General features: G+C 47.2%; 1 protein-coding gene across 1 annotated transcript in view; it reads right to left on the bottom strand.

The window, feature by feature from the left end:
• The window catches only part of CASQ2 (calsequestrin 2), a 59,494-nt gene that overhangs the window by 9,461 nt on the left and 37,523 nt on the right, over window positions 1–12,510 (bottom strand). Inside the window, exons 7-8 of the mRNA XM_081025393.1 lie at window positions 11,511–11,556; window positions 5,304–5,358 (exon numbers count right to left, since the gene is read on the bottom strand). Of these exons, the coding sequence (XP_080881519.1) occupies window positions 5,304–5,358; window positions 11,511–11,556 (101 nt within the window). The remainder of the gene's footprint in view (window positions 1–5,303; window positions 5,359–11,510; window positions 11,557–12,510) is intronic.

Raw genomic sequence — 12,510 nt, 5'->3', positions numbered from 1 at the left:
GGCCCCATCCTTGAGCTGGCCATGCTCACCACAAAGACACTGAACAGACCCTCCCTGATGACATGCCACATGGAGCTATGGGACTCAGGGTCTCACTCCTGGAGAGAGGTCTAGACTCGTGGAGCCAGGCTCTTAAGGCCAGTTCTGCTCCTGCTCACGTGGCAGGTAAGTCAATGCGAGGTGGAGAGCAGAAATCACGTAGTTTGGATGCTGTGTCTGGAGGGGGCACCCGTCTGGAGTTTGGAGACCCTGAGCAGGTACAGGTCTCAACCTGTCTGGGACTTGGGTTTCCTCATCTGAAATGGAGAGAAGAGCTGCCTCCTTACCTTAGGGGGGCTCCTTGATAACATTGTTACCATATGGGGCACTTGCAGAAGAGACTAAAGATTTTCTCTGTCTTCTTTCTTTACCTCCCCCACTCCATCAACCTTTTATTCATTTTAATTAACTTTTACTACATTCATCCTTCATTGATGTTAGGAATTCATTCTGTCATCGGGCAGGTATATTCTGAGTGCCTATAACGTATCAGGTTGAAGGCCAGGTACAGGGACACAAAGATGTGTAGGGAAGATGACTGTCCTTAGGTCCCCTCGCAGAAAGGCCTGGTGGGTCCTCAGGTCAGAGCCCACTCAGTATGTGTGGAATTCTCACAAAGCAGCATCATAGCATCTGAACCAGGGCCATCTGGGGAGCCTCGGTCAAGGTTGGGAGCTCCCCTGACACGGGTAGGTCACCCAGGCACCTGCTGGAACAGGGGGACATTGTGTGGGCCCCATGGTCCCGAGATGGCACGTGAGACATCTGAACACCCAGCCGTTCTCTACCACAATCCTCCTTCTCTACTGTCTTCCCCTGGCCCTTAGGTACCAGAATGTGTGAAAAAGTCAGACGACACGGTTTTGTGATGGAGAGGAGCATAAGGTGGTGGGTACAGGGCTCAAAAGTGGGGCTGGACAGCCTGGGTTTTAGTCTCAGTCCCACCACTTATCAGCCATGTGACCTGGGGACTTCGTCTAACTTCTCCACACCTTTGTTTCCTGTCTGTGTGTACCTGGGAGAAAGATGACAATGACGGTAACTATCCCTAGGGTTGTTGTGAAGTTATATGTGCTGATACTTGATAAGTGTTTGGAACAATATTTAGCAAGAACCAAATGCTAAATCTGATAAACCACATTTAAATTTGGAAGCTCAAATAAGCAGTCAGCGTTTCTCGTTGAGACGATGGGTCTCAGACACATTTGACAAAAACCCAAGGCAGGGGACGCTCGGTTGGCACAGGGCTTGGGGACATCCGCCAGGGCCCGTCACTGGTTGTGCCCCATCCATGCAGACAGCAGCCTGTCCTTGCTTTTCCAGCTCGTTAGTGCTAATGTTCCCGGCGCCCTTGGAGGATATCCATCCAGCATGCGCTCATGTAGAAACGCCACTCGGCGAACCTTTCATCAAGTGTTATAAAGAAGATGTCAGGCTGAGGCAGACCCATCTGGGGGCGCCGGGGGAGAGACGTTCATTTTCAAACCTGTCAAACAGCAGCTCAGGCGGCATTCTGAGCGTGAGGAGGCTGGGAGGAGGTTCTGGGGGAGAAGGAAACACACAGGGTACGGGGTAGGAGCAGAGAACCGGACCGGCCTTTTCAGCCAGGCCTGCCCTGAGCAGTGGGATGAGGGGTCCCTGCAGAAGAGCCCTAGCGATTCCTCTCCGAGGCGCCCAGAGCAGACCCTAGCTGCAATCCTTGAACTCAAACTCTCGGCTGGGAATGTCAGAACGTCAGGAGAAGAGTCCTTGGGGGACCCAGGTAACTTGGATGACGTTTGTTGTTGCTGCTGTATATTGCAGTTTCGTAATTGTACGTTCCAAGTTTGGGAACCTCAGTGGACAGAGGGGAGGAAATTTGACGTTTCTTCATCAGTTGGGCTCTCAAGCTTCCAGCGGCTCCACTGTCTTCTGCCTCCCTTCTTCCTTTCTTTGCTGGCTCCGCTCCCACCCCCCATGACCCTGCCGCAGGATGACACAGGGTCAGAGCCTGCAGCTGGCCGGGGCAACCTGCCGGAGGCAGTGTGGTCCAGTGGACAGGGCCCAGGGGAGCCATCAAGAAGTCTGCGCTCGTGTGTCCTGTCCCCTGTGCCTCTAAATGTGCAATCCTCATCCGGCAATTGAGCTTATCTGGGTCTTTCAGATGGAAGGTGGAAAGGGGTGGTGAAGGACAGCAGAGAGGAAGGAAGGCAGGCTGAATGTCATGCGGGTGTTGTAGCTCCGAGGGCGTCCACAAATCTGCAGTAGGACCTTGCAGTAAAGGGTATGGCTGGGAAGCCAGACAGACCCCAACTTAATTCCCGCTCCACTGCTTCCCAGCAAGTCAACCTCTCTGGTCTCATGTTCTTTGTCTGTAAAATGGGAATAGAACTAGCGCCTCCTACCTGAGGTTGTCGGTCACCTAAGCACACAGTAAGTGAGAATTCTTGTGTCTGCGTCATCGTAATGATGATCAGTTCAGATGTCAGGCAGGCTGGCTAGAATGTAAATCTGGGCTTAGCTACCATGAGTGATTTGGACAAGTCATTTAACCTCTAAGACTCACATTTCTCCTCTGGGCTGATAATAGTCATGCATCTGTCACAGCGTGGCTTTAGAGACCAAATAAGATTGTCTCCGCAAAGCTCCCAGCACACTTCCTCAAGACTGCTAGCTCTTCAGAGTGCTCCGTGTCATTTTCCTGGATGGATGCTTTTCTTTCTTGGGCGAGGGGGTAGAGGTTTAAGGGGCAATAGGCCGTGTATCCAACAGCAAAGGTACATGAGGCCCCCCTGTCCGGGCAGGAATGAAACTCCTAGTCCAGCAGCCAGGCCCCTCTGCCCCAGGTCACACGTCAGTGACCTGCGGGAAATAACTGACTAGCCACTCAGTCATGCACTTTCACAGAAAAGGGTTTCGCTTCCTCAGCCCTGGGCAGGCCAGGCTCTCCCTCGCTGAAAAAAAGATGCTTAAAGCTACTTCCACCCCCACCCCCCAGCGCATTTCTTCCTGTTTCCCAGGAACAAGCCCCAGCTTGGGCTCCTTGGGGAAAGACACAGCTTCGGGCCCAGGGATATTTTTGCAGGGAGGAGGTAGAAGTGGTTTCAGGAGCTCGATTCATTCCAGCAGCAATCTCGGTCAAACAGGTTCCTGCTACTTCTCCGAGGCCTCTTTGTTCCATTGTTCCAGAGAGCCAGACAGGCCTCCCCACAGGACTGGAAGGGAGCAGGTGGGGGTGGGGAGGAAAGCCCCCTGGAGTCTGGCCAGCAGGCTGCTGCTGATAGCCACTCATCTCTGTTCACACAACACCAGGAGTCCCATTCTGTTTGATTCCAGCTTGTAAACCTTGGGCGACTAACTTCCTTGACTAGTTTCTCCTCCAGGGGGAGAGGGGTGGCCAGAAGCTGTGGGGAAAAGCTGGAACCCTATTGGCTTTTTTTGGGGGGGGGACAGGGAGTAGATCTTTGAAGAGTTTTTCCAACTCTGCCAGTCATTGGTGGGGAAACAGGGACATCAATGGTCATTCAAAAAATCTAATAAACAAAAGGTGGGGGGAAAGTTCTCAGGTAATTTAGAGCGCACATTTGAATGTGATACAATAGAGTATTATTTGGCCCTATAAAGAAAGGAAGTACAGATACGCACCACACAAAGGATGAACCTTGAAAATGTTATGTCAAGTGAAAGACGCCAGGCACCAAAGGCCACATATTACATGGTCCAAGTTATATAAAACGTCCAGAATAGTCAAATCCATAGAGATGGAAACTAGATTAGTGGTTGCTGCGGGTGGGGGAGAAGGGAGTGGGAGTGATTGCAACAGGTATGGAATTTCCTTTTGAGGTGATGGAAATGTTCTGGAATTAGATAGTGGTGATGTTTGCACAACTTTGTGATATGCTAAAAACCACTGAATTGCACACTTCCAAAAAGTAAATATTATGGTATGTGGATTTTAAAACAAAAACTCTACTGCTAAAACAAAAACAGTTGAGTTTCAGTCTGTAAGAAACTCTGGTGGCTGATAATGTGCTACAAAACCTATAAGCTGGTCTGACAGTGAAGAGCTGGGGCTGGGTCTTGGTCAGTCATCTGCCTAGCTAATCATCTGCCTGACAGGTATTTATTGAGCACCTACTGTGTGTCAAGGCATGTGCAAGAACCAGGTCTGTATTGATGAACAAGACAGTATGTCCCTCCTTCAGGATCTCCTACTAACTCGCCGTGCCCTCTTGGGCAGTTTAGCTTCTCTGAGACTCTGTTTCCTCATCTGTCCCTATGAAAGAACGAGAGGCTGAGGTCCCAGGTGAGTACCATAGAGTTCTACATTACCTGGAGCAGTGGTTCCCAAACCCAGTGGTGCCTCAGAAACTGCCTCAGAGCTCCGTGAAATTACAGGTTCCTGAAGGTCCCGTTCGGTCAGCCCGAGGTGGCTTTGGCGCCTGTGGTTCTCTGCCCTGTCAGGTTTTGGAATCCCTGCCCAGGCCCCCTCAGAGCCCGAGGCCTGGCTCTTAGCCATCTGAAATGAAGTCTCCTGCCTTGTCCGGCTACTTTCTGGGTTGTCCCAGGTCTCCTCAAACCACCTCAGAATCTCCACTTACACTTTCCCTTTGGGGACCCTTGTGGTCACAGAGCACTGCCCAGGGGAACCAGCATTTCACCAGCTGCAAAATGAACTTTTCCTGCGCTTCATGCCCCACGGATGTTAAAAAGAGTGAAACCAGGAAAAAGTTGTCCAAGTTCCAAAGTAAAACAAAGTTACTCATCCGTTTTTAGGGTCATTTTGCACTTTAGAGGTCAGCTGCTTGTTTTGCTCAGTTCTCATTATTTAGGGAAATATTTTTCATTAAGTTTCCTAAGTACAGATGATATTTGACAGACCAAATTGTTATTTTAAGGTAGGATTCTTATGTATATAGGCTAGGTCACAAAATCGGTGTATAAACTTTTAATGTGCACAGAAGCTTACACACACACACACACACACACACACACACACACACACACACAGAGTGAAGCTGGAATGTTTTTATATCCTCCCAGTACTCAATGCTTCTTCCTAATTTGGGCAGCTAGGCAGAATGAGGTTCTGATGGCTCTTCTCTTAGCTGTGTGCACAATGGAAGACGGGTTCATACCCAGCGGGCGACCACGGGGATGCCCATTTTCCTGCACTTGCATTGTCCACAGGAAGTGAGGGAAGAAAAAGGGTGAGGGCTGACACAGGCGAGGAGCCAGTTCCTGCTTAAGATGTCAAAGAGCAGATGGGGGTGGGGGGTTCCTACCTGGGTCATTCTTTTCTGCAAAGGCCACTATGTGGATTCCATTCAAATCATCTTCCTGTGGGAGAAAAGAATCAAAGGTTACACTCCCAGGTGGAGAGAAGCCAAGGCAGCGTCAGGGACAGACTCAGAGGCTGGAATGGAAGTGGGAGGCGGGGAAGCGACACCGAGACGCAGAGCAACAGAGCAGGGCGCACATTCAGCAAAGAAAGACTGATGAGCAACTGGGAGGAAGGCATGGCGTTTGGTAAATGGGTTTTCGAGACAGGAGAACACCCACTGTACACAAGACATTAGCACTGAATGGGCCTCACTCCTGTGGTCTGGTGGGTCCAGGAGAGCAGCAGGAAATGGCAAAAGGAGGAAGAATGTGAGCCTCGCTCATCAGAAGTTCTGAGGGCAACAAGTACTCAGCATAGCTCAATGAATGCAATGTCAGTCTATGTTTCAAGAATTCACCACCAGCAAATGTAATCAGTGATACACCAGATTATGGAAACTTCTGGACGCTGCCGACAGATCCTGAAATTGTCCCCAAGCAGGCAACAGGCAGGAATCTTTAGTTCTACATTATAGACAGGAGGCAAACTAGGATGTTAGTCTGTTTTGTTCACACAAGGGGAGTGCTTCACTGTTAAGACATTTCCTATTGAAAACCCGTGTAGTCGGTAGGGGGCGCTCTGCAGACTTCTAAGTTATTCCCTTGGGTTCCTTTCTGCTCTGGAACCAGAGCTTGCCATAGGCCTCTAAGGCATGTCTTTGGGAAGTTACAGGAAGAGTCTGGAATTTGGGGGCTAGGAAAGGTTGGGGGTGTGATGGGGAAAAGTGCGTATGGCGATTGGGCCTGCACGAAGCAAAGAATCTAGAGAGTATTTCAAGTCTGTGGGGCGAGCAAGTAGTATTCCATGTTTCTGTGTCCTGGACAGAAAGGACCATATGCTGATGTCTCCTTTGCATCAATTATTCCTGCAGAAGGATGAGCCAGAGCTTGGAGGGACCTCTGTTCTAAGAAATGTGATCCCCAGGAGACTTGGAGAGGAATGTGTATGAGAATGAGGCACCAGGGACAAATCTGTGAATACTGATTATCACTGACACGGGCACTCGGAATGTCATATCAGAATCATCCTATGGGGGGAGGAGGGGAAAACAACTCCAGGCATCTGAACCCTCCATGATCCCTGTTTCCATTTCAATTGATTTTAATGCTGGTGCGATCCTATCTAAATGCTAATTTTTCCCCTTGAGTTTGGAATGGACAAAACCTCCCAAAATTCTGAGAGAGATTAAATGGAAAATATTATTATTAAAAACAAGAGAGTGGGCATTGCCTAGGTCAGATTCACTGGGGAATTGAATTTTACAGATGGGTGTGTGTGTGTGTGTGTGTGTGTGTGTGTGTGTGTGTTTGCGCGGGTACGCGTGCAGGTTTATTACACAAATCTGACAGCAGCCAGAAGGGGTTTCCCTGTTTTACATTTGCTATTATTATCAGACAGAATACCCTGCTCAGTTCTCATTACGCTGCCCTCTGTCTCTGTCTCCTGCCATCAGTGTGAAGGCAGTGGTATTAACTCCGTGAAACAGGCTTCATTTCTGTGTGCCCTTCTAGAATGCATTTGGAAATTGGTTTTAGAATTAAGCATCCATATTCATTTGCTGAGAGACGGCTCATAATATGGCTGTCACTCCCCAGGCCTCCTATGGTTCCTGGATGGAGAGCTATAACCAAAGCAAAGAGCATCTGTCGTTGTGGGTCTCAGAGATTCAGCACCCAAGCCTGTATTGAACACCTGTAAAGAGGCAGGTGTGTGCTCAGTGCCAGATACTTTCGGAAATAAATTCACAGAGCAGACCCCATGGGCAAGCCTGTAAGTCGGGGTTACTCAATGGAAGAGCCGAGCTGACCATCCCCAGGACTGACCACCCCAGGGGCTTTCTCTGAACCCCACAACCTCTGACCAGATCACCCATTTGGTCTTTGGATTACATTGTCTTGGAAATGATCTTTCTTTTTTACTTGAATGAGTCGTCCTTTCTCAACCAGATGGCAAGCTCCCTGAGGGGAGGGATTATGCCTTAAAATAACAACATGGTTAAAATGGCAACAGTAAAACTTGCCATTTGCCACTCTGCATATCAGTACTTTGTAAGTACATTGTTTCTAAATCTCAAACAAAAGTCTTATTCCTGTTCAATGTTTAAAGAATTGAAGTGGCTTGCCTCAAGCCACAGAGCTCGTATGTGACATAACTAGGATTGAAGCCAGTTCTGTCTGGCCCCAAAACCCATGCTCTTTCTACTTACTGAAGGGGTCCAGAATAAGCCACTGTGGCATAAAAATTATTCTGAACTAAAGGCATTTGAATTCCTGAAATCCCTTATTTGCCCAAAAGCAGAGCCTCCCCAAAGAATTCAATTGTGGTAAACACCCTACCCAGGTGCGACGCTAATCTTGTCTTCTCAGACAGACATTGTCATGAGCTATCATGTCTCCTATCTAGTCTTCTAAGTATCCATTTAGCTTCCCCAAAAGTCACTTGTTCTCCCAGAAGTGCCCCTCCCCATCCCCTATTCAGATGGTATATTTCTTGGTGAACTCCCATGCATAAATAGATAATTAAATCTTTTTTTTTTATTTATTCCTCAAGCAAATCTGTCTTTAGTCACTTTAATTTGCAGGCCTCCAATACTGAACCTAAGAGGGTAGTGGAAAAAAATGTCCTCCTTGACATCACCAAAGCACAGAATGGGCTCCATGATTCTGTTGTTCTTCGACAGGGTTTGCAGAAGATATTGCAAACTCAAGTCAGTGGTTCCTACTTTAGTTAAAAGATTGAGACGGGACCTTTATTTAAAGCCCCAGATCCCCAAAAGGACTGGAGATTTGAGAGTTGCTTCGGTGAATACGTTGCTCTGGATTCCTTGGCACTGTATATGGCCCTCTGTCATAGCAGAGAACATACCAGGCGGGTATTCTATATTTTGAGACTACTTCATCAACTGAACTGTGAGGGCCTGAGGACAGGATAACAATGTTCATTTTTATAGTCTTTGTGCTTAGGACAATGTAATAGGTTCTTATGAATGCCTATAGACTTAAAAAAAGTATGGTGATAAAAATCTTACATCCTGGTTGAAGACAATTAGAAAAAGAGGAGAGCTACCAAGAGAAAACTAACACATCAATCACCCGCCAACCAGATAGAGCCCCTCTGTGCATATTTTCTGTTTCCTTCCAGTCTCTGTTGAATGTTTGTTCTCATGTTGAAAGAAGAGATGGCCAAGTTAAAAAAAAAAATGCAGTTAAAAGTAGCAGACTCCCTCCCTGGTCCAATGGAGTGTCTGAGGAGCTCTTCTGGAGGTTTCTGGCCCCCTCTTGGAACTCCTTTGCCATTGCCACAGTGGGCGGAGTCTTTTAGAGGAACTGCTGGCTCCCATCCCTGTGGGCTGATGCCCAGGACTCTGGCTGACCACTTGCCAGGATGGAGAGCCAGTTGGAAGGCAGAGTCTCAAAGGGGAAGGACATGTCAGCACTGGGTTTAGACCACCCTGCCCCACCTTGACCGTCTTTGACTATGCTAAATAAATAAATATCTATCTGGTTTACACCCAGCAGATACTGCTAAGCACCAATTTCTTTAGTAATAATAAATTATGTGCTTTCTGTGCTTTGCTGCTTTAAAAACCTGCACAATCAGGGAGAGGCCAATAGTTGCTTTAACCCTACCTAGTTTTCCTATCTCATGGAAATATTTTGCAGTAACTGGGAAGTAGGTGTTGAAGGTAAAGACTTCTAAGTGCATTAATGGGGCCCATTACCCCAACATCTGTGGTTTAAGATGTGGTAGCCAAGTAGCCCACAGTGATGCCGTTCTTCGGAGCAGTGCCCTCCTAGGCGGGCACGGGGAGATGGGGAAGGGACATGGGGAGGGACTCCCCACAGAGCCTGCTAACAGGTTGGTTTCTGCTTCTTTTTCAGGATGCAAAGTTGACGCTGTAGGGCCTGTCCTGCCTTCCCCTCTGAGTTGGAGACATGGATGAGGGGCGGGCTAGGTCTGCATGGGAGTTCGGTGGAAGTCATGTGAGTATTCCAGGATGGGGTGTTGGAAAGGAGTAAACCAGTCCAATGCCATTTTCTCGATCAGGTTAAACTTAATACACAGTCCATTCCTTCTTAGAAAACACTTGAATCTATACTAGTGTGGAAAATATGAGCCATCATTGTTATTTTATATTATAGCAAACGTCTGTGACGTACATTATTCATTCCGTGAAAAGAAAACAGAGTGAGTTCCGTTGAAGCCAGACAGTGGATGTTTTTCCTGAACACCCACGTCCGATATGGTTAAGGGGGAGCATTTCTGCAGGGCAGGGTGGGGGCCGAGGGGTATTTGTGGCTGGGGGAGGGGCAGGACCTAGACTGTCCCACTGTGGAATGTTGTGGTTTGGGGTGTGACACTATCAGTGAGGAAAGGCCTGAGAGAGGGGATCTGCAATTTTGTCGTCTCTGCCCTCCGGGTGTCTAGGTAATTGACACTCATCGCTTAGGTATGAAGAAAATAAACAGAAGACCTAAGAATGGAGGCACAGCAGGGCAGAACAGTAGTAATCACTCTCCATTTTAAATGGTACCTTGTGTCACGCAAGACACAGAAAGACCAAGAACGTATCCCAGATCAAAGGCAACTAAAGAAACATAACACCCAAACACAAGTGTGTGACCCAGGATTTTATCCTGGGCCAGGGAACAGCTCAGGTATTTAGGGGTAAAACGGAAACTATGTTTGCTCCTTACTCTCAAGTGGTTCAGGGAAAAATGATCTGTATATTTATCAAAAGAGCATGATAACGCAAAGGTGGTAAAATGTTAACATTTGGGGAATCTGAGTAAAGAGATCAGGGAATTCTTTGCACTACTTGCTATGTCTGAAATGATTTTAAGTAAAAAGGTTGTAAAAAGAAATATTTTTGAAGCACTGTTGCACCTCTTTGTTACTTTTTAAATCTAATAACAAGACGCTTAGAAGTTTACGTTTTTGAAAGGTTGGGATGCTGTAAAAATAAGTTTCTATCGTGCTGTGTTGTTCTTAGGGGATCCACTCCTTTGAGTGGATTATTTGCCCTTCAGTGTCTTATGAAATGTTTACTCTACCTATAGACATCCACATGAGTTACATGCCAGCAAAACAGAATGTGTCAAGTTACTCTATGGCTCTGTTCACCCATCCCTCTAGACTCTGAATTAATAATAAATAAATATAGAGATAAGTAAATAAATACTTCCATCTGAATCCCTTTCTCCTCCCCACTCGCAGCCCCTCTGCCAAAATGGTGCCTTGTGGGACGTGGCCCACTCTCGGGAGGTTATGCTGGAAAGAACATGAGATCTGGCCCCAGATGGTCCAAAATTTAAGTCCCAAGATCTAATGCTTATTAAGTATGTGTCCTCGAGTGATGATAACACATGTTCTCCATCACTTTCTAGAACTGTTGAATGATCCAAGTAAAAGGATACGTGAAATGCTTTGGAAAAATGCTCCACAGACTTTGATTGCTATTGTTTATGGAATTTTGTACAAAACTGAGGTGGGGTGAAAGGTTGGATCTCTATGACCCTCTTTCGAATACACCTTGACCCACCTGACCTGTTGTCTCTGACTTAGACGGAGAGGACAGTCTGACTCAGCGCTTTCCAGCCGCATGAATTGAAATTGATAAAAATAGCTACCATTCATTGATCAAGCACCTACCATATTCTGGGCTCTTCACGTCACTCATCCTTACAAGAAAGCCCTGATTTTAGAGGCAGAAACTGAAGCCTAGAACTGTCACATGACTTGGTATTAAATGCAAAGCTATGGAGCAAATTCTAGATTTGAACCTAAGTCTCTATATTCCATAGCAGGAGCTCTTTCCACTCTGTTATCCTGGGTCTCTATGGCCAGTGAACGGAAGCCAGTGGTCACCATGGGAAATGAACTCAGAGAGAAATAAATTTTGCCTCATGGGTAGCACCAAAGAGGCGTAAATTGGATCCATGGAGAGCTGGGTTTTAATTGAGCATGATGTTATCCACGTTTCAAATCCCCGACCATCCAGACATCTGCTACAGCTAAATAAAACTGGGTTGAGTTTTGGAACTCAAAGGGGTATTTCTCTTGGGGAATATACTGGTCTCTACAAGACAGGAGTTTGCCACTTTCTTACCCATGTTTCAAACATGTCTTCCGGGCGTAGGCGACGTAGGGTGGGTCTGAAAAAAAAAAAAAGAGAGAGATTCCTTGAGTAGAGATTACCATGGCAGACACTGAGACGCCACCACACAGACATTGAGGCTTACCCCTCACCCTGCTGTGTCACACTGGGAGCTGAGCCTAAAGCTGTCAGCCTTTTCATAGACCCATTTGACCCAAGGATTACGAAGTCTGTTACAAACAAAGGGTCAGAGGGCACAGGGTCAGCTCATTCCCAGGGCAAGAGGCCATTTCTCTCCTCCCAGACAGGTGTCACTCCTGAGTAGCCAGAGCAGGCCCCAAATGAGGGGGACTGAGAGAGAAAACAAGGAGTCTTTTTTTTTTTTTTTTTTTTTTTTTTTTTTTTACCATCAGGGTCATCCACCAAAAGCCCGTTAGGGATGTTTGGAGGAGCAGGTAGGATCTGTATTTTGTACACGGTTTTATTTCTTTCTGAATGTTTCAAGTAGTGCTCGATATGTTGATATTTGCTCTTCCGAGTACTGCTTCCCTGTAGGGACCGGGACTGACTGGGTGATGGAATCACAGTGCTCCAGGTCCAACGAGCATATGTGAGCAAGGAGGATGGGTGGACCCAGTGGTGAACCCACCACCATGTTCCAATATTGCCTCTCCATCCAGAGCAGGGGTCAGCAGACCTACTGCTGATGGGCCAAATCCAACCAGTGCCTCCTATTTTTATAAATAACCTTTTTTGGGACTCAGCCACACCCAGTCATTCACACGGTGTCTACGGCTGCTTTCACACTACAACAGCAGGGCTGGTGTTACAACAGAGACCATCTGGTCTACAGAGCCTGAAATATTTACTATCTGGCCCTTTACAGAGACAGTTTGCTGGTCCGTGCTAGGGCTACTCTCAGTGATGTCAAATATTCCTCTCCGGGAAGTTCTGTGGATACAATGTTCATCCTTGGCTGAGTTACTTAACAACCCAGAGTCCAAGTCCTTGA

Source organism: Rhinolophus hipposideros, assembly GCF_964194185.1.
Source record: "Rhinolophus hipposideros genome assembly, chromosome: 19".
Taxonomy (NCBI): domain Eukaryota; kingdom Metazoa; phylum Chordata; class Mammalia; order Chiroptera; family Rhinolophidae; genus Rhinolophus; species Rhinolophus hipposideros.
Note: the sequence above shows the minus strand (reverse complement) of the source record. Positions and strands in the feature narration are given on the sequence as shown.